At 45.0% G+C, this 25901-nt stretch overlaps 1 protein-coding gene across 15 annotated transcripts in view; it reads right to left on the bottom strand.

Annotated features, from left to right (window-relative positions):
• The window catches only part of ADGRB1 (adhesion G protein-coupled receptor B1), a 291999-nt gene that overhangs the window by 15716 nt on the left and 250382 nt on the right, over positions 1-25901 (bottom strand). For 9 of the 15 annotated variants that reach the window (XM_063174933.1, XM_063174955.1, XM_063174924.1 and 6 more), the window contains 8 exons: positions 24209-24294; positions 18468-18566; positions 10396-10567; positions 9179-9274; positions 6529-6583; positions 2239-2915; positions 1581-1616; positions 852-956 (listed from right to left, as the gene is read on the bottom strand). In XM_063174933.1, the coding sequence (XP_063031003.1) occupies positions 852-956; positions 1581-1616; positions 2239-2915; positions 6529-6583; positions 9179-9274; positions 10396-10567; positions 18468-18566; positions 24209-24294 (1326 nt within the window). The remainder of the gene's footprint in view (positions 1-851; positions 957-1580; positions 1617-2238; positions 2916-6528; positions 6584-9178; positions 9275-10395; positions 10568-18467; positions 18567-24208; positions 24295-25901) is intronic. The other 6 variants (XM_063175043.1, XM_063175033.1, XM_063175025.1 and 3 more) reach the window with 3 other exon arrangements.

Here is a 25901-nt window from a genome sequence, read left to right as displayed (position 1 = left end):
CAACCGCCTGCCATGAGCAGGGACATCTTCCACCATCCCAGGCTGCTCCAAACCCTGTCCAAGCTGGCCTTGGATACTTCCAGGGATGGGACAGCCACAGGGCAACCCGTGCCAGGGCCTCAGCACCCCCAGAGGGAAGAATTTCTGCCTAATATTCCATCTAACCCTACTCTTTTTCAGGTTGAAGCCTTCGCCCCTTGTTGGCTGACACACTCTTGTCACTACGTGACCTTGTCAAAGTCCCTCCCCAGTTCCTGTAGGGACTGAAAGGCCACAATAAGCTCATTTAGGAGTCTTCTCCAGGCTGAACAATCCCAATTTTCTCAGCCTTTCCTCATAGGAAACATGCTCCAGCTCTTGGAGAACCTTTATGACTTCTCTGGACCTGCTCATTTCCACATGCTCAGGTGATCAGCTGTCACAAATAACCTACATTTAAAAGTCTCCCCAAAATGTGCTCCCAACACCACACCTTAAATCCCACTGCTGTGGCCATCCTAAATATCCCATCTCTGCTACCTTGGCCACTGCCTCAGCCCCACAAGGGAGGGGAAAATGCTTCCCCTCTTTCTGCCCTCTCCACTTTCCACCCTAATTTCCTCATGGTCATCCCAATGTCCAGTTCCTATCCAAGAGTGGATGAATGGGGCACAAAGGGATGACCTGGAGGGGAATGACAAGGACAGACAAAGGGAAAACAACACCATGGACAGACATAGGGACAGACATCCTCCTCCTGGGCTGTGTGTGGTGCATGTATGTTTTTTGCAACATGCATGGTCAAAAACCAAATTCCTGTTGGTTCCCATGCTCCTGCTGGCACCAGGGGGCTTTGGAAATGTCTGACTAACCTTGCTGTCCGTTGTTGGAGACTCCTTCTCCTTCTCTGCGTGCTGGAGTTTTCTGTTCAGGTCCTGGAACATGTCTTGGTGACGTTTCCTTGTGTGCATGATTTTCTGGAGCAGACACAAAGGGCCACAGGTCAGCAAACCCCATCAGGAACACGTTCTCCCCTCAGAGGAGTTACATCATTTAACCTCAGCTCTGTCTCCCTGCAGGTGCTTAAAATAACTTCAGTATTTACTGAGGACCCACTGCAGCACTGCCTTTATTTTCAAGGTGAGATGGTGGGAGAAAGTGGGAAATACTAATTTTTGACGCAAAAAAAAAAACTCTTAAACTTGCAACAATCAAATTTTTATGCTGCAGAATTTGAGCTTGACACTCAATGTCCTAAGGAAGGTTTGCTGCCCTCTTTAACTGATACCTGTCCCCATGACCAGCCTTTCCTCAGTTTGTCACCTCTGCAAAAGTGTTCAGAGCTCACCCAAACAGGTAGAATTGGGGTAATTTCATTAGAAAATGCTCCACAATCTCATTTTCTTTTTCATTTGACCAGTCTGCATTTCACCTCCACCTTCTGCTGCCCAGAAGGAGAGGCAGGACAATTTCTAGAAGGATTTCCCTTTCCATGTATAAGCAGGCCGAATATGGATTTCCTGTGCTCTGGCAAGAGTGAGATAATTGGAGAGGGTGGCTCAAAAAATTTGGGACAAACATGTAGCAAGGGATGCACTCACCTCAAAATCTAACTCTGCATACCGGGATTTCCGCCTCTGGGCATTCAGGAGACAAAGAGATGGGTAAAAGTTAGTAAGAGGATAAAACAGGAAAAGTCCTTCTCCTTTCCCTTTTTCTACACCTTTAATGTGTTTTTCTGGCTCTCATGATGGGAAGTACCAAATATTTTGGGTTATTGAATCATTTATGTTGGAAGGGATCGTAAAACCAACCAGTTCCAACCTCCTGTCATAGGCATGAACACTTTCCACTATCCCAGGCTGCTCCAAGCCCCCTCCAGCCTGGATCACTGGGGTCTTCTCATCATGACTGAAACCATCAAAATGGGAAATAGGGGTAAAGATATACAGGGGAAAAGATAAGGCAGGCCATGTGCCTGGCATTAAAATGAACAGCTTTGACAAATTATATTTTTTATTTTATTTTTTGTTTTACTTTGTAGCACCTGTAGGGCTAAATGGAATGTGCTCTGGAAGTTGTGACATCGCATTCCAAAATATGACCACATGTGAGCGGTCCCTCTGGGTAATATGACACTGGCATTGCATCCTGGGCTACAATTTCCCTAAAGTTCTTCTTTCCAACCCCCTGGAGTGGCGGGATTGAGGGCAGAGCACCACCCTGGGCTGAGAACAACACCATGATTTCCACGCTCACCTCCAAGGAGCTCATGGAGAGGGTGGAGACGGTCTCGCTCTTGGACACCACACCCGAGTTCCCTGAGTCACCTGTGTCACACAGACTGTTGGGAATCTGTGACTCGTTGGAGATGTTCTGTGGAGCCAGCTGCTGCTGCTGCTGGATCATGGAGGAACCCTGCACCTCGCTGCACGCCATGGCCACCGGCTCCCGCGGGGGACTCTTGACCACGAAGCCGGGGTCGGTGGCCATGCTGAGGTGGATGAGCCGTGTCTGAGGCATCTGGTCGATGTTGATGCTGTATTTGCTCTCATCTTTGGGTTTGGCTCTTAAGGTGGACGTGTTGGTGGGCAGGATCACGTAGCTGGTGTCCAGGGTCTGCTCCTGCGCCCGCGAGAGCTCCGAGTCCAACTTCTTGAAGATGTCCCCGTCGCAGATGTAGATGGATTTCGGCGGCTGGTTCTTGTCCTTCTTCAGGGTGAGGGAGTGGTTGCTGAACTCGTTCAGGTTGATGGCCCCCAGGTAGTGTGGGGAGCCCTGAAGGTGCATCTTGGAGACGTTGGCTGGAAGACTGTTGAAGTTGGATGAGCCTTTCTGGTGGTTGAGTTTCAGTTTCTCCTCGTCGGGCAGCGACGGGCGCTTCAGGGTCCCCGTGATGGTCGAGGTTCTGCACGTGGTGATGTCTTTGTTGAGCACTGGGGAGACAGAGAAGTGTCCTCAGCACCTCACCTGGGGTTTTGTTGGCACATCAAGACACCTCCCACAGTCACTCCCCGCCAGCACCTCTCCCAAAGAGGCACAACAGTGTTTAATGTTATTTGTATTTTTAAAATCCAGGATACCGAAGGCAAAATTAAAGCTAGGGAGGAAAACAACTTTGTTATTTTGGGAGAGTTCTCTGTGATGTGAGTTTTCCAGCACAACCATGGCCAAAACTCCCATCTAGGCCAACATGTTGATAACAATACCCTGAAAACCAAAGAGATTTTTAGATATTTAGTACATCTACTATATGCATGTATATATGAAATTTATACATTATTAGCCTGTGGAGTAGAATTCTTAAAAATAAAAGGTTACTTTCATGTAAAAAGATTATTTTGATTCAGGAAATAGCTGAAATACAACATTATTAATGATTCCTACAACCATGAAATCATCAAATGGCCTGGGCTGGAAGAGAACTTAAAAGATCATCGAGTTCCAGCCCCCTTCAAATTTAATTTTTTGTATTAACTCACTAAAACACTTCAGGTTGCTCTTTTCCCTTAACAGTTTCAGTGTTAATAAATAGGTATTTTGAAACACAGCATGTTTTGTTATGAATTTCAAACTGCTCTCCATAAAATCTTACATTCCAGTAATCATGGTAAGCCTTTGTGAGAGCTCATTATTTAGCAATTTTCAATTTCCCTTCAGGAGAGCAATTGGTGATGGGAATATTCCTTAAAAAGAGAGGAAAACTTTAAACTGAGGAGGAAGTGAACACGTCATTTGGACATTCATTCCTGCAGAACTCTGTCCACAAAAAAAAAAAAAAAAATCGCCCATTTTCCAGGCATAACAATCTATTGCTCAGTTGATTTCAGGCCGCAGCAAAGATCTAGAGAAAATAATGATGCCAACCTTGATGTCTCTGCTGGGTGGAAAATCAGAAAACCATGGAAATCAGACTGTGGGGCAGGGACAAGGTGTTGTGGGCTACTTACCCAGGACTTCAGCACAGCAAAAGAGAAAGAAACGTATGTTCCCCTTTTACCCATTGCAAGGAGGAAATAAAAACAGGTAAATTGACCTATTTTTAGGACCAGGGACAAGGATTTTTGGGGTGAGCTGACATTATTCAGAGGAGGGATGGGCATCCCATGGCACTGAGGACACACTGACTTTTCTACCCGCTCTGAGTGGGAGTGAGGGAGATCAAACTCCCTGCCCCAGGACCACAGAGCACGCAAGGCAGGATGAGCAGGGCACCAAGGAGAATAAAAAGAGCTTGTAAAGAGCTTTTAAAGCTGAGAACTCTGGCAGCCACGAACATCTTGGCATTGCTGGCATAAATCAGAACAAGTCAAGCCCTTCCCTTGGGAGTCCCAGCAAGGTTTATTGATCCAGGCTCTTCTCCATGCTCTCATCAGTTACAGAAAATAGGTTTGGAGAGGTTTCCACTTGGCAATCTCCAAGCACGGAGTGGAATGAGCCTTCAACACTGAGCCCTGGAGCAAATCCTACCAGGGGATCAATGTGAGGGGGTTCTGAGTGGTCTCAGCCACATCTCCAATCCATCACAAGAGGGAAGATGGTGCCTCCAGGAGAAACGATGGCCAGAAACCATTGGACAGGTTCCTGGATTTTATTATTCAATAAGGAGAGTGCATGGGATGATGCACCACTCCAAAAGGTCTCTGAAATTAGGTTTATTATTAACTACTTATCTTGGCACAATCTAATAGCACTTTATGAGAGGAGCAGAATCTCCAGGCAGACAAATACAAATTCTAGAGTTGGATGCTGGCAAAAGAGGGGAAGCTTAGGCTATTGGCAAGCTGCTGATCCAGGGGCTCCTGCCATGAAATCATGTGAAACAAATCAGCTCCTTCCCTTCCTTTGGGAAATTCAATTTGGGATGAAGAGGTGTAGTGGCAGATCCAGGATGGCTCCTCTAGAGGAGGAATCTGGGGTCTGCTGGGGTTTACACCTGACTCTGTGTCTGGTGAAGGCTCCCTGAGCATCCCCTCAATTCAGACATGGTCCCACACACGCGTTTTTCGTATGTGATTTCTTGGGACTGAGATATTTGGTGTCAGAAGAGAAGAAGGGAGACAAATGAGAAGAGGCTGACAGCTAGAAATTAAATTAGAGAGTGTGAGACAGAAAAACAGAAAGGAAAAAAAAATGGAGAGACCCTGAAAAGAGATAAATGGACAAAAGAGACCGTGAAATAAGATATCACAGGGGTAAGTGAGATAAATATACTGTGACTGTGATAAGCACAGGGAGAGGGAGTGAGGCAGAGAGATGGACAGGAAAAGATAAATAAGATATAGATAGATATTAGACAGATAAATGATAGTGACAGTGATAGACAATGCACAGAAACACAGTGACAGGGACAAATGTTGACAGATAGAAATACATAAATAACAGGTACAGCAAGACAGACAGTTGAGGACAGAGATAAATAAGTGATTGTGAGACAGAACGAAAGAGATGAATTATAGATAAATACATTAGAAGCAGATAAATAAATGATAGATGAGATAAAGAAAAGGATAAATGAAAAGGACAGGTAGATGTTTATAGAAAAGGAGAGAGGAGGGGAGAAAGAAAAAAGGCAGGGCAGGGAAAGGAGGAGAGAAAGAGAGAAAGAAAGAAAGAAAAAAAGAAGACAAGAAAAAAGGAAAGAAGACAAGAATAAAGGAAAGAAGGAGGGCAAGAAAGAAAGGTTAATAAAAAGACAGAGAGAGAAGCTTGGTCATAGTGGTAAGTGAACACAGACTGTGCTGTCCCTGGCTTGGGAAGACCCTGGTTTGGAAGATATGAATTATGCAACTCCCAAGCAAGCGGGTATTTCTCTTGCTTGGCAGAGGGGAGAAGTCTGGGAGGGCAAATGAAAGCCTCAGTCTCTACAAAGGGTAAGAAAAATAACCTCAGCCAAAGGTCAGGCATGCCAGGACCAGGAGAGGACGAGACCTGCAGAGAGGAACAGGCAGCCAGGGAGAATCCAGGCAGCACAGACACCCCTGGGATTATTGGGAAAAGGGGCTGTCAACTCATGCACATCCTCAGGATCCAGAGGAAGCTGTGTGATGAACACACAGCAGAAAGGAGCAGGCAGAGGAGGAGAGATCCAACCACTTCCAGGTGCACAGAAGAGCCTGGAGCCAGGTGGAGTGGTGGGAAGGCTCTCCAGATTCCAGACTTTCTACAGAGACACCCTTCATGAGCACAGAGCTGCCTGGGGTTGGCATGACCCCAGCAGGGGTTGCTGGAACAAAGAAGGATCACAGTAGGAAGAGATGGATCCCATCTCTTCTTCCTTGATGCTCTTCTCTGCCATTGTGTTACATGGCAAAAAACAACTCCTCAGAGGCAAGGCTTGATCTCAGTTAAAAGGCCAAAAGAGCTACAGGAAAATAGGAAAAGCAAAGGGAAAATTCAGGGTGTTGCTTTATTTTGGCTTGGGTTGAAAGGAAGGGCAACCCATGTGAGCACATGCAAGGAACCAGGACACACACAAAGGAAACAGAAAGGGAAGGAAAAAAAATGGCCTAGTTCAATCCCCAAACCAGGTCACTTGCTGATTCTCACCTGTGATGTGCTCACCTGATCTACAAGCCATGTCCACGTCCTTCTCGAAATCGGTCTGAAAGACAGAGAACAGAGAAGATGGGGTCAAAAGGGGGTAGTGAGGGACAGGAAAATTTGGAAAATGAAAAACCCTCACTTTGTTAGTGAGGTGGGCACAGCCTTTGCCAGGAGAATGGAGGGGAGAAGATTGGCTTGGATTTTCAAACATGGAAAATGTTTTCCCACCTGTTGGCTTTTGAATTTTATCACTGATAAAGCCAGAACATTGCTTTTCAACTGGGGTTCATCTCCTCATCCATTCACTTATTCCTGGGCTGCAGATTAAAATATCTTGCTGGAAAACATTTATGCACACCCCTAAAAAAACAGGGAACAGGTTCCTGGCCCAAAGTGTTTTGGATGTATCACTCCACACATAAATTTAAGTGGATTCCCCACCCTTTATTAAAGAGATCTGGGGATCCTGCTGGGAATGCTCCACCCCCACTGGGCTTTTTTGTGATCTGTCACCAAGCCACAAGAAGTGGGAACAAGTCTCTGCTTCTGAAACTCTTAACACATAAAATCAATGGCTCCCACAGGCACAAAGGCTGAATAACTTTTTCAAGTGGTCTGCGCAGCCAAAGGGAACTCCTTTCTTCTCCCAGGAGGAGTTAATCCTGTTTCTGAAGCTTTGAGCAGATAACATTTCAAAGAACTGGATAAACTGAGTCACAGCAGGCCGTGAGCTTTCATGGAGTAATGGGGAAGCTGCAGACTGGCAAAAGGTAGAAGAGTTCACTGATTATTTCTGGTATCATTTCAGAAAGACATTTCACATAATTGTATTCATGTGACAAAATGAAATCCATTTGAATACTGAGAAGAATGTGGGAAAAATCCCCATCCCCCTGGGATAAACACTGAAATATTAGCAAGTTTAGAGCCAAGAGGTTTTTTAACTGTCTCAGCTTTCCTGATATTAATTTCCCAGTAAATTCTTTGGGATATCAAACAAATCTGAAAAGAATGGAAGAGAAATACAACTGAACTAACATTCGAATGGGCAAATGGGATGACACAGAAAAACATAATCTCATTTCCATGATAGGAGTTCCAGAAAAAAATGCAGCTCAACAGCCTGCACTAGTTCTGCTGATAAATAAATGAAAGACAGGTTTATATTTAATACCAGTCAACAAGATTTTGTGGGGAAAAAACAGTTCTACTCAGCTAAGCTCCTTTTCACTAGCTGGGCAGATTTGGAGATAAACAGAAAAGGTAACAGCAAAAATGTCATCCTGCAAAAGCTTTTGATTCCTTTGGTAATTTTACAACAAAATAACATTGTACCCCTCTAAAAATACCAGTGAGGAGTCATCACTCACAGCCAGATTCAGCAGCTTTTTGTGGTGGAATGTGAGGAAAGTGATTGTAAGCTCCCTGCTCCTCCACACACTCAAGGAAATGCAACATTGCTAAAAAACTCATAGCTGACACAGAATTTCCCAAGGTGGCTGATAATGGATGGAAATGTGGAGTTGTACAGAGATGCAAAGCTCTGGAACTTGGGATGGCGACAGCAGACTGACAATCACAGGATCCACCTGTTTTTCAGGTTGCTGAGAATCTGGAGGGGGTTATATAAATAATTTGAGGGCACGTGATTTACAGAGGGAGAATAAGAAAGCTCTGGGGGTTAACTTATGGGAAATAAGAGACTGAGGTTGACTGTGGTATCTATTACTAAACAGGCCAAAGCACCAGGCATGCAAGGGGCTCTCCAATTACCCACAATTAGGCAGAGCAAGAACCTGTCTGAAAATAAGAAGACTCTGCATTTAAATGAGAAATGAGGCACCTGTTTTTAGCAAACACCACCAAGGTGTGGTGGAATTAAAGCTCCGCTGATGTCCTGACTCCAAGATTGTGCTGTTTGAAATGAGGCCTCGTGTCCAGGCAGAAACTGCTCAGCACAGGAGGGACTGGAAAAAAACATCACTGGGTTGTGCTGGAGCTCTAATATTAACCAGGAGCTCTTGGAAGTTGCTCAAATCCTCTGATTCTCCTGACACCTTTATCTTAACCTCAGAAATTAAATGTTTCTTGCATCAACTACATCATAACAGTGGAGCAGATGCAGGGCAAAGCCCCACAGCCTATTCCTTTACTGTTTGCAAAGGACTTACACAAGAGGACGACAATTTACAGAGCTTTAACTATTCCCAGTGAAGCAAAGTGAGCTTTTGAGAGAAAAAAATCCCCCGGAGACAGCATTTTTTATGGTAGTAACCCAACAGACTGTAATTAAAACAGTATTAAACTACAACTTCCTAGCTCCAGCCAGAACAAGGCAGCTTGATGGGGATTAAAAGGTCTGGAAGACATGGGCGGTGTATTTTGGTTCTTTATTTTTCTGGGAAAGAAAGCATCTCACAAAGATGTCTGCAAAACCTGGTGTGCGAGCTTGAGAACCTTAAAATTACAATGCAACGCCTCAGATTTGTGTGAAAAACTCCATTTTAAGGGCTGTGTTTGCTTAAGCAAAAGTTTAAAGGAAATAAGAATGGTGAATTCAGGATCTGGGATGGACAGAGCCCTCTGATTATCAGTTATGAGTTAAAAATCTCCCAAAAAACCCTACTAAAGGGGAAGTGGGTGATTTCCCTACCATGAGCTGAGCGTGTCCGTTCTGGAAGGACCCCCCTGAGTCTCCATTCCCTTCCTCCTGACGATCCACAACCCGGCACTTCACAGCATCCTGGACCTGCAGGGACAGATTGGCAAAGGTCAGAGTCAGGCTGACCAAACCACCTTAAATTCTGCTGAAATCCAAAACAAAAACAGCCCTTGTTAGATCAAAAGGACATGGACCCTGCTTTAGCAGCATTTCTTTCACAAGGTTTATGTGTTACATATTTCACACACTGAAGAGCAACTCTGAGTTTTTCAAGCAACCCTGGGTCACTGCCTAGGTCACTTCCATTTGCTTGATTTATACAGTCAGGAATAAAAATGTCCTTTATTTTGCAGCTTGCAATATGTTTTAAATGGATGCTCCTGCATTAATCATTGTATTGATGTCTCCAAAGTCTGTTCAGGATCCTGTAATATAAATCTGATCCCAAACTCACTGAAATAATTGGAAAAAAAAATCCTGGTGACTGCAATGGGAGTTAAATGCAGACTCATATTCATAATGCAATTAGTGGAAGGAGTCTCAGCCAAGCCAGTGGTGTAATTCCATTGATTTCATTGGCCTGACATAAGAAATTAATCTGTTTTACTGAATTTAAAGGAACTGTAAGAAGATAAAATTAATATTGAAAAAAAAGCCCCTTCCTGTCTCTGTTATTAATAGTCTCTCCACTCCGTAGGATGAAAAGAATAAAAGAAACATAAAAGATTTGTCCTTTTCTTCCCTGATATAATTCACCATTTTAAATCTCCACAGGGAGGCTGGAGAGAATTTCCTCAATTTCCTTGCCTGATTATTGCTGGCTGCACTTCCTAGCTGGAATATCAGGGTGTTAATGCCAGCACAGATTTCATCCTGCAAATCTCAGTGCATCTCGCCTCTCCTGAAATCACACAAATCACTTCTTCAATGTGGCAATTTTTGGAGGTGGGGTGTGAACATTCTGGAAATGAGAATTTTGCTGGTAAACAAGCAAAGCCTGACATGTTATCCCATCTCACCAAACTCCACCCTGATTCATCCCTCCTTCCCTCTGACTGAAAATGTCACGGTCATTTTTGTGGTCACGATCTCCCCCAAAGCGAAATTTGTAGGATTAGAGAAATGACCAACTGGCTGGGCACTTTTCCATGTGGTTTTTAAGGGAAATAACGTTAATTATGTAACAGATAATGACTCCTCCCTCTCACCTCCCGCCTGAGGATGCAGTGGACCATGACGATGACAAATCCCTCCAAGGAGTCGAAGACGGCGAAAAGGATCTGGAAAAGCGCCGAGCGCCGGTCGGTGATGGCCAGGACTGCAGACATCCAGGTGAGAGCCAGCAGGGGCAGCACCACGCAGGAGCTCCAGAGGGATGCCCTGTCAAGGGAGAGGCAAAGAGAGCTCAGCTCCACCTCACCCACTCCCAGGTGGGCTTCTAATTCAGCCTCCCGATCCCACCGGGATGCAGAGGGTTTCTCCAGCCAACATCTCCATGAGGGAGGCCTTTCCTGACCCCCTCTCCCAGGGAAGCAGGAGGAGGCTCTGCACACTCATGCCACCCAAACAGAGGGGACAGCTTCCCAACGGTGCAGTCATGCATAAAAACGGGAGGTGGGGAGGAAGGATGCGGATCCCTCCCTCCTCCTTCCACACCCTTCCCCCTAATCCACCACCACGGCTTTTCCCAAGGGAAGGAGACAACATACAATCACTGCAGGTTGCCAAGGGGAAGGGGAACAGCTGCAGCAGAGACTGGTCTGTCACGATGGCTGTCGGTACTCGGGTCACAGACACTTGGACTTCCACAGCACATGGAAGACACCGACACTGGGACGTGTCACGCTTTCGAGTGACTCAAAACGGACAGGCAGAGAGCTGATGTGCAGACTGAAATATCTGCATTTCTCCTTTTAATCTACAGACTATGGTCCTCATGACACTGGGGACTAAAACCTGACCTGACCTAAAACCTTTCATTTCCCCATGGTCAGAAAATTTTCAGCTTTCTTGTGAGATCTCCCCAGCCGATGCTTTGGGGAAAAAAAAAACTTTTTGCTCCATGTTTGACCATTCTTGTAAATTTATTCCTGTGTGGACATTAACTTGAGATTCAAGCCACATCTCCATTCACAAGACAGAAAACTGGACAAAACAAGTTTTCTGTGATGCTGCCCCAGGAAACTCCACTTCAGCTGTGAATGATGGCCCTGCAAATGGGAAAGCAGCTCTTTTCCCAAGGACTCTTCAGGCATCCATCTCTCCAACCAGAAAAAAAGATCCCAAACAATTTTAACAGCTGACTAGGGAGATTTTAAGTTGTCACTCATCCCATCTATTTGGCACCAAGAATATGAGGAGAATTTCTCTGTGGGTTTTTACCTAACAAACCAGAGAAGGCCTCGAATAACAAGAGGAGCTACAAGAAAACCTCCAAATACAAACAAATACAGGCAAGACAAGAAATTACAGGACAGATACCATGAAACACGTTCAGCAGTACTTACATGGGACTTGCTCACCATTTCCTGATCTATGATCAAAGGTTTAATGTTTACTTGCTGGTTAGCTCACAGACCTCAGTGAGAGTTTTACCTGAACAAAGCTGGAGCTTGGATACAGGTTTGGACATCAGGATAGAACACCCTGGCTTCATTAAGGGTTTTTCAAGGATTGTTAACATCAGTTCTGCAATGACTACACACTAAAGTTACAGTTTATTTTTATAGTCAGAATTAGACCCTGTTAGCAAATATTCCTACAGCCTGTCCACACTCAGATCTGTTCCTTCATGATATTATTAAGGAATTTAATTGACCTAAAGGAGCAGGGAAATGGAATTATTTTTCTTTTTAATTAGAACAAGCATTATGAGACCTCTTTGTAAGGTAAAGGCCATGATATGATCCAATACCCTTCTAATTTTATCTTGGATGGCAAATGCTGTTCTTTAATGCCCAAGACAAACTGTAATTCCAAAGTATTATTAAAAAATACACAAAAAAACCAGCCTGCAACCAAACAACTCCTAAAGAGAAATAACTTATTCCAATTCTCCAAAATCTGCCTCATTACACTGAAATCTCTCTTTGCTGTCAGTTGTGGTAGTGCCTTCATAAATCTGGCTAAGCAGCAACTGCATGAAAGAAAAAATCAGAGGCAGAAATGCTGAATGGAAAGATAAGACTTGGCTGATAAGGAACCTTTCTAGATGTGTCTTCCATGTAAGTGTCAGCCAACACAACATGGCTGAACAGATGAAATAATTCCAGCAGAAAGCGGAAACCATAAAGTTCACTAAAAGCTGCTGGGAAAGGTCTTTAAGAGACAACTCTGCCTCCTGGAATTATCTGGAGTGCCAGAACACTCCTGGTACCCCCATTCTGTGGATGTTACTGCCACTAATGTCCAACCTGGCAATGGATCTGAGCCAGGTCTCAACCAAATCACTGAATCTGGGTGGGTTTGCCATTCCTGAAAAGAACTGCAGGCTCATAAAAACAATGATCTGGATCTGGATCCAAGACTTAGATGTGGATCTGGGGCTGCAAGGGATGCTGCTGAGAAAGTAAATTATATGTAAATTATGTTTCTCTTCAGCAAATGGTCAGACTGGAATCCACCAGTTTCAAAATTTGCTTTAAGAATGAATTGTTTGAGTCAATTTGCTCTGCCCTTCCTACCAGACGATGAAAACAACATCTACCCTTCCAGCTCGGTTGACGGCCACATATTCAGCTGGATCAAATCAGGATTTTCCCAAGTTGTGCTGACTTACATCAGCTCAGAGTTCTGCTCTCTTTGTGATTCACCTTCCTGGCGCCTTCTCAGCAGCATTCATTCCTGAAAAAATTGATGGAAATTCTGCTTGCTACTTAAATGCATCACCTTTATTCTCAGGCAGCAGGTGGCAACAGGTCACAGGAAATGGATCTCACTCTAATTTCACTTGCAGGGCTCTAGTTAGATTTTTGAAATATTAAACTCCAAATTAAAAGCTCCATTAAAGAAATCTGGTACAGGCTGAAATTTCAGGTGAAAACTCACAGGAAGACAAGTGGGTTTTCTGTGAGACTGCCCTTAATTCTACTTGCTGTGAGCTGAATTCATAGCAGGACTCATACTTCAACCACCTTCCCACCTGTCCCTTTTTTCAGGAGGCACGGTGAATCCTTAAAAGACCCCAGAATTATTTATAGGATTTAAGAAATATCACATTAGGGTGCTTATCACGAGATGTGATATGAAATGATCAATTGTTATACAAAGACATTGTGGCCACCTAATGGCTTTTCATGGATTAGCCATGATCAATAAATCCATTACTTTTATTGCTTGGGACAAAGGAATTAGCTGGCAGATCCTCTTATTTATCCCATTTTATGACAGCCCTCAGGACAAGTGACAGCAGCATCCCATCTGAGGTTGGAAAAGACCTCTAAGATCAAGTCCAAATCTTTTCCCAGCACTGCAAAACCCAGCACTAAACCGTGTCCCCAAGTGCCACATTTACACAGCTTTTAAATCCTTCTGGGATGAGGACTCCACCATCTCCTGGACAGCCTGTGACAATGCTTGATCATCCTTTCAGAGAAATTTTCCCCAATATCCAACCTGAATCTCTCCTGGTGCAACCTGAGGCCATTTCCTTTAATTCTGTCGCTTGATAGGAGAAGAGACCAACCCCAACCTAGCTCCAATCTCCCTTCAAGGAGTGATAAGGTCTTCCCATCCCAGCTCCCTCAACCACTCCTAATGTGCTCTAAAACATAGGATCTACCATGGGAAACACATGCTTTATGAAAGCACACACCAGACCCTGCCTTGGCAGCAAGGATTTGGCCAAAATGACAAAATCTATCTGTGGCTTTGTCCTTTTTGTAGCTGGAAGCATGGAGAGTTGTTGCCTTTGCAAAAGAAGCAGAATAAATGGATTGCACTTAGAGGAAAGCAATGGAAAGAGCAAAAAGAATGGGTTTGGAGATAAAGATCTACATGAAGAAAGATGAAGAGTCCTGCACCCTGAGAAAAGGCAAGTGCAGGGGGACACACAGGACATGCCAATAAAGATGTAAAGGGCCATTACAAAGGGCAAAGTGATCAATTATTTTCATTACTCAACCTTGACAGAGCAGCAGCAACTTAAAGAAGCAGCAGAAGGAAAAAAAAATCACTTTATAATTCAAAAGCAGCTCCTGGAGAGGAGCTCTGAAAAGGGAATTGGTTGGTGGACTCAACAAATAATGGATGGCTCCTTACACACCAGCAGTTCTGCTGCAGGAAAATCACAGTACAGGGATGTGCTTTATTTATTCTCTCGTGCTTCTCTGCTCCTCTGACTTGTATTCACAGAATTACAGAATCATGGAATGGTTTGGGCTGGAAGGGACCTTAAAAATCATCTAACTCCACCCCACTGCCACGAGCAGGGACATTTTCCACTAGACCAGGCTATTCATAGCTCCATCCAACCTGGCTTTAAACACTTTTTAAACACTTTAAAACTGTTTCTCCCAAAAGCAAGAGTGTTGTCCTGACTTTAGGGACACTTTCAGAGCAATCCCTGGGATTCAATGCCCATATAACCAAGATAGGAAACCTGTAACCAAAGAGAGGAAACTCTGCTCGCTCTTCCCATCACAGGCAAAAAGGAAACACCTGCTGTGATTTCTATTCTCCCCTAAAAGATTATTCCCAGTAGCCACAATATAAATAATAAAATTAGGGGAACAGGAAATCAAATGCCTCTAAACTGCCCTGAGCAGCCTGGTCTGGTGGAAAGTGTTCATCGTGGGGGTCTGGAATGAGATGAACTTCAGGGTCCCTCCCAACCCAAACTATTCTGTGATGATTTTATGACACATGAGACAGGCAGGTGATGAGGCAGCTGTGACCAGACTGCTTCATTATTCACCTTTAATTAAGGAAGGTGTTCTCTGAGAGTCCAATAAGGACTTGCAGGACCCAGGTATTATCCCCAGGTAAGAATAGGATTTCAAATTCCTTGAACCATGAGGACAACACTCTCCTGAGGAACAGACTCGTTCCTAGACCAGCCATGCATGGAAGCACTGACTCACAATTATCCTGGAATTACAATACTGGCAGAAAATTTGACATCCAAGACTTCCTAAAAGGATATTGAGCCAAGAAAAAGGGCAAAACCCTTAGATGGGAGATTTGACATGTGAATCCTAAGGATTTAGGAGGAATGATGATGATAAGGGTCATGAGGAACCCTTGACATTGGCTCTTGGGTGGGGTGCCTGGAAAAACACACTGTGCCAGGGTTTTAGTCTTGGGCCAGTCTCTTCCCACTGGTCAGAGCCTGAGAGTCCAGATTTCCAATGAGCTGCTTGGCAAGGATTCATAAAATCATGGAATGGTTTGGGTTGGAAGAGACCTTAAAGATCATTTAGTTTCAACCCCTTGCTATGGGCAGGAATACCTTCCACTACTAGACCAGGATGCTCAGAGCTCTATCCAGCCTGGCCTTGGACACTTTCAGGGATGGGACATCAACATCCATCCATCCATCCATCCATCCATCCATCCATCCATCCATCCATCCATCCATCCATCCATCCATCCATCCATCCATCCCTCCCTCAGCACTCCCTGCTATCTGCAGTGGATTCCCTCGTTCACAGCCAGCACCAAAAAAAGCCAAGCCCCTGAGACACGTTTTCCATCTCAGATAAAATAATTTTCACAGGTAGGAAAGACAAATTAATTACAAGGCAACATTTCACTGGCTGAGGGTGCCCTACAGGCAGCAATAAATGGGAGGAAATGTGGGAACCGAGGTCTTCCAACGGCAAAACCTGCCCAAAATCTTCTTCAGCACAGCCTAAAGGGAAGGATTTATTTAACCCACACCTGTCAAGTCCAGCTAACCCCTAACAAGTCACAGACATCCAAAGATTTCCATTTATCATTCCCCAGGTCAAGAAATCACACAATTTCCAGTACTTATTTTTCCACTTCTGCCACTCTTCTCTGCCATCAGTTCCCTCTGTTTTCCCTCTTTTACACATCCCCTTCTCCGACCACAGATCTCACCACAGATATTTCCAAAATCCAAGAAAAACAGTCTAAAGGATCTATTTCTCACTCCATGCTATCTCAGAAATAAACCTCTGGAATTTATGGGAAGGAAGCTGGGGAGGGCATGAGCAACCCCAGCAGGAACAAGGCAGGAACACCCTTGATGTGCTCAGAACTAAAAAATTATGGCTCATTGCAGGTCAGGGAGGAGCCAGGAATCCTCATGGCATTAAATCCACATTTAAAGACTCCAAAACTGAATGGCAAAGCTGCTGCAAGGTCTGGGAGGAGAGAGCCCAGCAGAAGGGTGGCAGTGGCATGAAGAATAATCAGAGTTTTGCCTTTTTGGCAACCTCATTTACAAGAAATTTGGAGGAGGAAAACCAGGAACAGTTCAGCTGAAGGGGGAAGTGGGTCACAAGGGGAAATTAGTGAACTTGTTTGTGTATTCCTCAGTGCTCCCTTTGCAAGGATAAGAGCATGGGACACTTGAGGACAAATAACAAAATTGATACTGGACATTGTCATCTGAGGTACCCAATCTGCTGGGAAACAAAACAGAAAAAAAAATCCTCTTACAAGAGCCCTCCAATTTCTGTCAATCCACTTAAATTAGAGAAGCAGGAATGAATAGGAGATCTGGCTTTCACATCCCTTTTTTCTCCTGATTTGGAGATGAATCAGAATTTGTGATTTATCGCAGACCAATGTCAGACACTATTGGAGAAGGACTTGAGACTGTTTAACTTTTAAAATTAATTTACTATGAACAGAAAGCCTCTCCTATTTAAGAGTCTAATTTATTAATAGTAAACGTACTGGTGGTCTAACATTGCTCTGCAGTTACAGGAATCCAAAAAGCAGAGCGAGCTGCTCATTCCAGACTTGTGATACACATGTCTGGACTGATTCCATCTCACCATCTCAGCTGGGCACTGCTGCAAAAGGTGAGTAAACGACCTTAGCAGTGAAAAATAAATCAAATTTTGTTCAGTTCTTCGTTTCACTGAGAAAACCACAGAACCATAAAACGGTTTGGGTTAGAAGAGGCCTTAAAGAACATCTCATTCCAACCCCCTGCCATGAGCAGGGACACCTTCCAGGTGCTCTTGAGCTGATTTCCTTTTATCTTTTTACATTTTGAGATCTGGCAATAGGCTGCCTCTTTTAGTTTAGATTAATTAAAGGTAGGAATTTTCAAACTGCAAATGATCTGAGACTGTTTCCCTCACACGTTTTGCATGTACTAATTTAGACATCAAAACCAAAGTGTAGCATCACTTGGATGTGATACAGATAATAAAATTTCCAAAAGGGAAGGAAGAAAGACAAACCTTCCCTCATCACTCTTCCTCCAACCTTAACCTTTGTGAAAAAAGCCAACCACATAAATAGCAATTTCTCCAGCAGAACAAAGCTCTGGAATTATTTTTTTCTTTTTTTTTAAGCTAACTCCAGTGTCATCTAAGAAGAGATTTAACAGCATTTGACTTTTGTAACTCAGAGCTATGAAACGCTTTAAGATTTTGAGAATTAATTCCAAGTGCTTTCAGGGGTCCAAAAGAGGCAGTCAACACTTATCAAATCAGACCTGCAGGCCTACGAGGTATTAAACTTAACTTCAGCATTTCATAAGAGGAGAAAAAAAACCCACTTAGAAGTGATTCACCAGCTCACACTTAAACCACACTCAGTGCTCTGCAGCCTCTGGAGGAAAACACTCAAGCAGGTGCTGAAGTGGCTGACAAAGCTGGATTTTGGAGTCCCTGTCTACCACCAGAATTACTGGGAATCAGTACAGCTTGAAGTCTGGAACTCCAAGAATGGAGCATTAAACAAATTAAACATGGCTTGCAACAAATGCAGAGTCTCTTTGTCTTCCATGGGCTGGTCACATGCTTAAATCTTAAATCTAGGCATGTCAAAAAAAGCGCTTTTCAGGATCCAGCCCATCAGCTCCAGGGGTGTAGCAGGAGCCCTGCTCTACTCATGGCCCACAGAATGAGGCTGGGGAGAGCTGGGGGATGTCAGGGAGGTGGGCAGGGACATGGGGAGAGAAAACAAACATGGGCTGGTGAGTGCAGGGAAATGGAAGAGGGAAATAAAAAAAGGAACTGAAAAGCGAAAATCAAAATGAAAAGACAAAAAAAAAAAACAAGGAAAAAAAAAAAAAGAAAGTGGTAAGAAAGAAAGAAAGTAAGAAAGAAAAGAAGTTGAAATTAGAGGAACTAACATGGCGTTACTGGTGGCTGTGGCCGAAACTTCAGCAGAAGAAACTACTCCACACTTGGAACATTTGAGCGTCATGCCGTAAAGGGGCACTGCCATCTGACTGCAATTAAAACCAAAAGACTGAAACAAAACAAAACACTTCGCTCATGAGCACAAACGTTGAAAGGAAAGGGAAAGAGAAGCCAAAAAAGAAAGGAAGGAGAGAAGGGAGCCAACCAACCATACCCAGTTCGGGAAGAGAAATGAAAGACAGGCAGGAATTAAAACTCTCTCATCTGTACCACTCCAGATACGGGGAACGGGGGGAGATGGACAACTCAGATTTGTTGGTGCTGCTGGAGAGGGTGGAACTGTGTTGGTGAAAGTCTTGCCAGATTCAGGGTGTCTCTTTGGCACCCAGGGAAGAGAAACCAGTACTGCTCTCCCAGCCTCCATCTCCTTTTTGTTTGTTTTTTTGGGTTTTTTTTTTTTTTTTTTTGAGAAATTACTCTTTTCCCTCCTGGCCTTTTTGCTCCAAAACAAAAAAGGTGGCAGGGTTGTGCAGTAGAAGGCAAGAAGTAGGGCTGTGGGGGCTGTGCCTGCTTATCTGCTGTCCTAAAGCAATGCAAGGGATAAATCACTTCTTTTCTCTGACTGGGAGTTGGTGAGACCAGGACAGAGGCCACTCTTTGATTTTTGGTCAGAGGCCACTTTTTGGTTTTTTGGTTCCCTCCCTGAGGCAGGATGGAACTCTTTTATGTCCTGAAGTTAATCCTGAGCTTGGATGTTTCCTTAGCCCCCTAACCTGCCCTGAAAGGAATCCAACTGGCTGATTGCTTCTGAGACATCCCTTCTCTCACATCCTGTTCTGGAGCCAAAAACATCTTTGGGATGAACCCTGAGAATTATTCCCACCTGCTGCTCCCACTTTTTTTTTTTTTTTTTTTTGGATGGGACCAACCACAGAAACAGCCCACTGAGGGCTGCTGCTATGAGGGGATCTGCTACAGCACAAAAACCCTTGGGTTTCTTAGCAGCTGATGTGTGGGAACCACCCCCCATTCAGCTCCTCTTGAGGAGCCCAGAAGCCACATTAACTTGGCACTGGCCCCGCTTCTTCCCAGAATTTACTGGTTGTGTGCTCTCCCTGGCCTGCACAGATCCACATCCACGTCAGATCTGGCTTGGAAAACGGGAAGGAGTCTGCAAAACATCCCCCAGCCCTTCCTGCTGTGCCTGGCATCAGAGAAGACACGAAATCACTGCCAGAGGACAGCACAGGGTCTGTCATCCCCGGGTGTGTGGTGAGGATGCTGCTGAGGGAGGTTTGCCCCAACCAGGAGGGGTTTTACAGCCCTGCCCTGCCTGGGAGAGAGACCAGGGGGCTCCACAGAGCATTTCTTAGCTTTGGTGGCTCTCTGTTCAGTCTCACTGCAAAAAAGACATCCTGATGAGCACCAACACAGCAGCAGCAGTGGGCCCAGTGGCCCCCTTTCAAGTGGCTATTGATTGGTCTTTTCATTAATTACACCGACATAAATCATCATTCCCATCCAGAATAATGACTAAGGCATCCCACAGAAGCTTTCAGACACAGAGGAAATTAGCTCCTGTGTCCACAGATAAATATCTTCCAGGAAGGATGGTGTAAATCCTGTGAGGAAAATGGCTGAACCAAAGATAAAGTGGGTCTGGAGAGGCATTAGGTGCAAGACCCTTAAAAAATAAAAAGAAAATACAACAGCTTATCCCCAAATCTATAAGCCACAAAGAACAGATAAGCAGAGAGACAGAGAGAGGCAGAGATAGGCAGCAAAAAGAAAAAAAAAGTAGATTGACTTGAGGAATTTGATGGGAAACTGTACCAGAAAAAACATGAATGACATTGAATCACAGAGAACTGGCCAGAAGACCACTGTAAACACACAATTGTAGCTGCTGTTGGGTGTGTTTATGCAGAAAGTTGCAAGCAGTGGGCACTGATGTGGGCACATTTATCTCCTAATTCCTTCTGGTTGGGGGCATGAGGTTGTTAATATATTGAATTTCCGTAGCAGGTTTAGATTGGCGCCTGTGCATATGAAAGGGAAGCTAATTAAATAATCACAGTGAATAATGCCTTCATTTAATTTAGCTTTTTCTGCTTCCTAAACATCCACAAACAGCTCATGGGCTTATCTGGTGTGTTCACTGGAGCCTGGACTTTGCTACCTTTTTATTGAGCAGTGCTTTCCACCATCCATAGCCCGAAGAGCAGGAGCTCCAACAGGAACCATTCCCAGAGGAAGGGCAATCCCAATCCCTTCCTGTCTCAGTGGATTTATCACCTTTCCCCGCTGTGTTTCTGACAACCCAGCTCTGTTCCACCCCATCAGGACACCTGCACAGAGATTATTTCACACAAGGTTTTGGGGCAAACTCTTCTTGGGCGGTTTCTGTGATCAACAGAGGTAAAAGAAGAGGTCCTCTAAGGGGGGGGACAAGGCTCCTGTCTCTCCTCAGGAGTGGCAGAGGAAGCCCAGAGAGATTAAACCCAGCTAAAATTAGCCCTGGTGAATATCCCTGATGGTCTCAATCCTCCTCCCTGCCTGTGTGAGCACACAAATGTGGAATAAATGCTGGCTGGATACATTTGAAACTCATTTTAAAGGCTCCTGACATTAAAACATTCATTTTTTTGGTAGTAATCCCTTCAAGAGAACTCAAACACTGGTGGTGGAGTTGGCCAACAGTAGACTGCTCTCTGGGATGGTTTTCTCCATTTCCAGACAGGTTTTGGCTTTTCTCCATCTCTCCAGGTATTCACACCCCCTTTCTCTACAGCCTGGTTTTGTGATCCACCTATAAAATCACTGCCACTAGAAAATCTGCATTTTCTGACAGATGTGACAACAATAATCACAGCTATTTCCACTGCTAAGTACAGGGCAGAATTCTTGTGTCTCAGGTGTTATTTCATGAGAACTGTTGGTGCTGATGAATTTGTGACAACCAATCTGTGGAATGCATGCTGGGCTCCTCTTAACACCCAACAGATCTTTTTTTCCCTATTTTTAGGTTTGGTTTATTTTCCCGCCCTTTTTAAAATTTGTTTTTGCAACACTGAACCATACTTCTTGCCTCTGCTAAAGGAAACACAACGTTTCTTTAGACCATCTCCTCAGGTCCAAACATCTCCAAGGCCGTTACTCAATTCTGATTTTCTTCAGATCTACCTTCCAACACGGTTCCCAAGCCCAGGCCAGAAGCAGAGAACTAAAGGGAAAGGGGCACCAGGGCTCTCAAAAGTGCTCCCACACTCTCAGCAGGGGCACTTGGGGAGGGAGAACAAAACCATTGAGCACAGATAAGGCTTAAAAGTGCTGCACACACACACACGGACACGAAAGAAGGGGGGAAAAAAGAGAAAAGAAAGGAAAAAACAAAGAACATCAGAAAAAATGACTTTTTTGGTTTTGTTTTTTTTTGTTTGTTTTGTTGCCTCGCAGGTTTTGTTTTTAAAGCCCAACTCTGAGTGTGATCAATAACCAGCTGCTGTGTATTAAATAAGGTCACTCTGTGCAGTTTGGATTAGAGAGGGAGGGACTGAGAGGCAGCAACTTGCTGCTTTGCTAATCCAATAAACCATTTATTGCAGTGCTGACTTTCAAGTGCAATTACCCTGCTCCAGACCCTGCCTTGCAGCCTGGGTGTTTGGTGTTTTTGAGTTCTCTCTTTGTCAAGAAGGCATCATCCAGAATGAAGCACTTGCTTGCTAGCAGCTGCTCCAAGCAATGCACCAAGGTCACTTCTTCACTTATTTTTCCACCCAGCAGCAGCTGGTATCTCTGATCACCCAAATCTCCTCTTGTTTTATGGCCATGGCACTGCTCAGGCACTGAAATTCCCCTTTGCTGTACCCAGGAATCCCGAGGCTTGGTTGTGTCAACACTGCTGATAAACCATGAGCCTAAACAGGTCCCTGTGGTTTTCCCAAAATCATTAAGGTTGGAAAAGACCTCCAAGATCGAGTCCAACCTTTGACTAAACTCCTCCATGGTCACTAAATTCTATCACAAAGTTCCAGGTCCACTTGTTTCAGGAGGATTTCCAGGGATGGTGACTCCACCACTTCCCCAGGGAGCCTGTTCCGAACCCTGGTCATCCTTTCAGGGATGAAATTTTTCCAAATATCCAGCCTGGACCTTCCCTGGTGCAGCTTGAGGCCATTTCCCTTTGTCCTGTCACTTGTTACCTGGGAGTAGATTCCAGCCCTCACCTCACCACAACACTCCCTATTTCAGGGAGCTGCGATGAGGTCTCACCTGAGCTTCCTTTTCTCCAGGCTGAGCCTCCTCAGCTGCTCCTGGTGCTCCAGACCCTTCCCCAGCTCTGTTCCCTTCCCTGGACATGCTCCAGCCCCTCAGGGTCTTTCCTGGAGTGAGAGGCTCAAAACTGAACACAGGATTTGAGGTGCTGGATTAGAATTTGCCTCTACCCTTGGTTTTGCCTCCACCACTCAATTAGAAAACACTTTTACCTCAACTACTCCATAAAGCAGTGTCAGGAATATTGAACTTCATCCATATTATCTACCCCTGCCCTCTGAGGCTCAGTGGAGCTCCTTTCTCCCTCCACTTTGACAGACAGGATATATCCATGGATCCTGCACTTTCTCCACCGGCCTCCAAAGGTTTCAAACTCTGCCTCCACGCAGAGGAACCACAACAGCTTTTGCTCTCCTCATTCCTTTGTGAACAATTTCTTCCTTCCAGAGCACAGCTGTTACCCACAGTGACAAATCAAATTCCTGCAGTGGACAATTGGGAGCAGACATCCTTGACTTTCCCAGCAGAGCTTCTCTGACTGCCACAAGAAGCCAAAAGGGCAGGCGAAAGGAACACACATCTGAGCTGGGCATCTGAGGAGACTCAGAGTGTCAGCCTGCCATTTCTGTCCCTTGCTCAGGGATAAAATCTGAGCAGACTGCAGGTTTGCCTCTGGAAATGGAGAGGAGAGGGGCTCTCATCCTGCTGGGGGTGTTGGCAGTGGCAAAATAGCCACTGCCAAAAGTTTGGGAGTAACCCAAGAGAGAGCCCTGCCCGGCAGCTGCTGCGCTGGGCAAAGCCCTGGGAGACACCAGGGTGGGGAGAAATGTGGAGTCAACTCTTGGATTTATACTCCAAAGGAAAACAGGTAGCACAAACCCTCTGGATTCAGGAATGGAGGCTGTGGAGAAGATGAAGAACCTCAGGAGGCAGCAGAGGTTCCTAACTTACCTCTCCACCTGCTGCTCTGCTCTCTGCCAGACCTCCAGAACACATTTCCTTCCACCACACACCACTGCTGTCCCTCAGACACCTGCCAGCCCTCAGACATGACCCTTCTGTCCCCAGCTCTTGCCATGTGCCCACCCAGCAGTGCTGGGTCTCTCTCTGCTGTCTCCAGCAGTTACTGACAAGAGCCACTTAGCTCTACCTCATTTCTGGGAGGATGTGCCAGCCTTGGCTGAAGCCATTTCAACAAAGAGATGAACTTTTATCCTTCCTCCACAGCAACACAAGGCTGCTTCTTTTTTGTGTCCTGCTGCACTGAATGACAGTGCAAAGATATTAAATCAAGTATGTTTTTTTCTTTCATTTTGTTTAAATCTGGTTTTGCCTTTTTTTTTTTTGTTTGCATCCCCAATCTCTTTTTTCACCCCTTGTCTGGTTATTGATCACAACCTTGGGTATTTTTGGTTTTTATTTTCACTCTTTACTTAGATGTATTGATAAGGCATACCCTGCCCGTTCCTTCAGTTTCTTATCTGTTATTCCATCTTTGGATACAAGTTTGTTAAAAACCAGAATGCCAATAACCATGTTCACCTGTCAAAAGAGAAACAACACACAAGTTTTGTTCTCAAGCGGGTCAGGTCAAGCTTGGTAACACAGAAGGGTTTCTCCCAAAGCCAGGTCACACCTCTGCAGGCCACCACACCTCGTGTCCCCTGTTGTCCCCCCGTCCCACCTCCCCTGGCCGTGCATCAGTGAGCTCAGGACAGCAGAATGCAGCTGTCAGCAGGTCAGGGAGGCTGGAGAATCATTAAAATTGGAAAAAAACCCCTAGATCATCAAGTCCAACCCTCAACCAGGTCTCCATGAAGCAGGAGAAATTGGGAATTTCTCAGATTGGTGCAGGGCTGCTTGAACCCCAACACTGCCTGAGGTCCAGCAAGCCAAACTCCAGGCACAACAACAATTTTTTGGGCTAATCCAAATAGAAAATGGCCAGTACAGAGAAGAGCAGTGGGCTGACACTGGCTGCTTCCCAAACCACCTTCTGGAGTCAGAAGCAGCATTAAGAGAATGCAGACAATGTGTCACAGATCTTTTCTGGTGAAACACCACTGCTGCTCTCAAATTAAGAGGTGGAGGGCTGCTGGGTCAAGTAGAGACATTATCTGCTCTGGTGGGGTGTCTTGGGAGATACTGCAGATGGCACAGCACAGAGAATTCCCAAAAAAATCAGTGATACAATTCCACGCAGTCCATTTTCCTCTGGGTGAGAGCAGAGTGTATCAGCATCCACCAGAAACAAAAATCCACACTGGAACACAGGCTGGACAGAGCTGAGATCCTGCAGAGTGACCCCCAACTCCTCCCTGTGCCTTTCCAGCTGCATCCACTGCTGCCAGCTGCATCTGCTGTACAAACCCCATCCCCAACACGTTAGTGACACACCTGCCCCACCCCTGCATGGAGGAGGTCATGATGGTGGAAAAGGAGACATTCTCCTGCCTTTGCTGTCAGTGGAACAGCTGCTGGTGGCAGAAACATGTGGTCAGTGCTGTTTTGCATGTGGAGCTTGCAGGGAAATGTTTTAAGGCCAAATTCAGAGATAAATTCATGTGACTTTACGTGTTTGTGATTTTAAGAAATCCAAAGAGTCACCTGACCCAAAAGCAGGAACCAAACTTCTGCCTAATTTCCTAAATCACTCTCAAAACAATGATCAATCTTTCTGCTGGTTTCACCAGCTCACTGATATGGAGCCCACAGCCAGGAATTCACAGAAAATCTCAGAAATTGCAGTTAATTTTTTGTGTGCATCAGCTGCTGGGTCAGCGGACAGCTGAGACCATTTCTAGAGTTCACCATGGTATTGATTCAGAGAAACAACACTGGCAAGTCAGGCACAGTGCCACAGCCAAGGATCAGCAGGAAATCAAAGCCTGGTTATGAGCATGAAAAGAGAGGGTGAACACTTTGAAATCACTGATCCTTCACTGTGGAGGATCCAAAAAGGTTTTTCCTTGAGGTGCAGCCAGGCAGGAGGAAAGGTGGGGTTGAAATGTGGCTGGATCTATCCTAGGGGTGGCCAAAGTGTGCATCCTCACTCCTTAGGACCAGGGGAGACAACAAAGAGCAGTTCTGCACTGGTTTTAATTAATCAATCAATTAATCCAGTACATTGATCACCACGATCAATCCCT

The sequence above is a fragment of the Melospiza melodia genome, chromosome 1 (assembly GCF_035770615.1).
Source record: "Melospiza melodia melodia isolate bMelMel2 chromosome 1, bMelMel2.pri, whole genome shotgun sequence".
In the NCBI taxonomy this organism is placed as follows: domain Eukaryota; kingdom Metazoa; phylum Chordata; class Aves; order Passeriformes; family Passerellidae; genus Melospiza; species Melospiza melodia.
The sequence above is the reverse complement of the archived record's forward strand: the minus strand, read 5'-3'. Positions and strand labels throughout refer to the sequence as shown.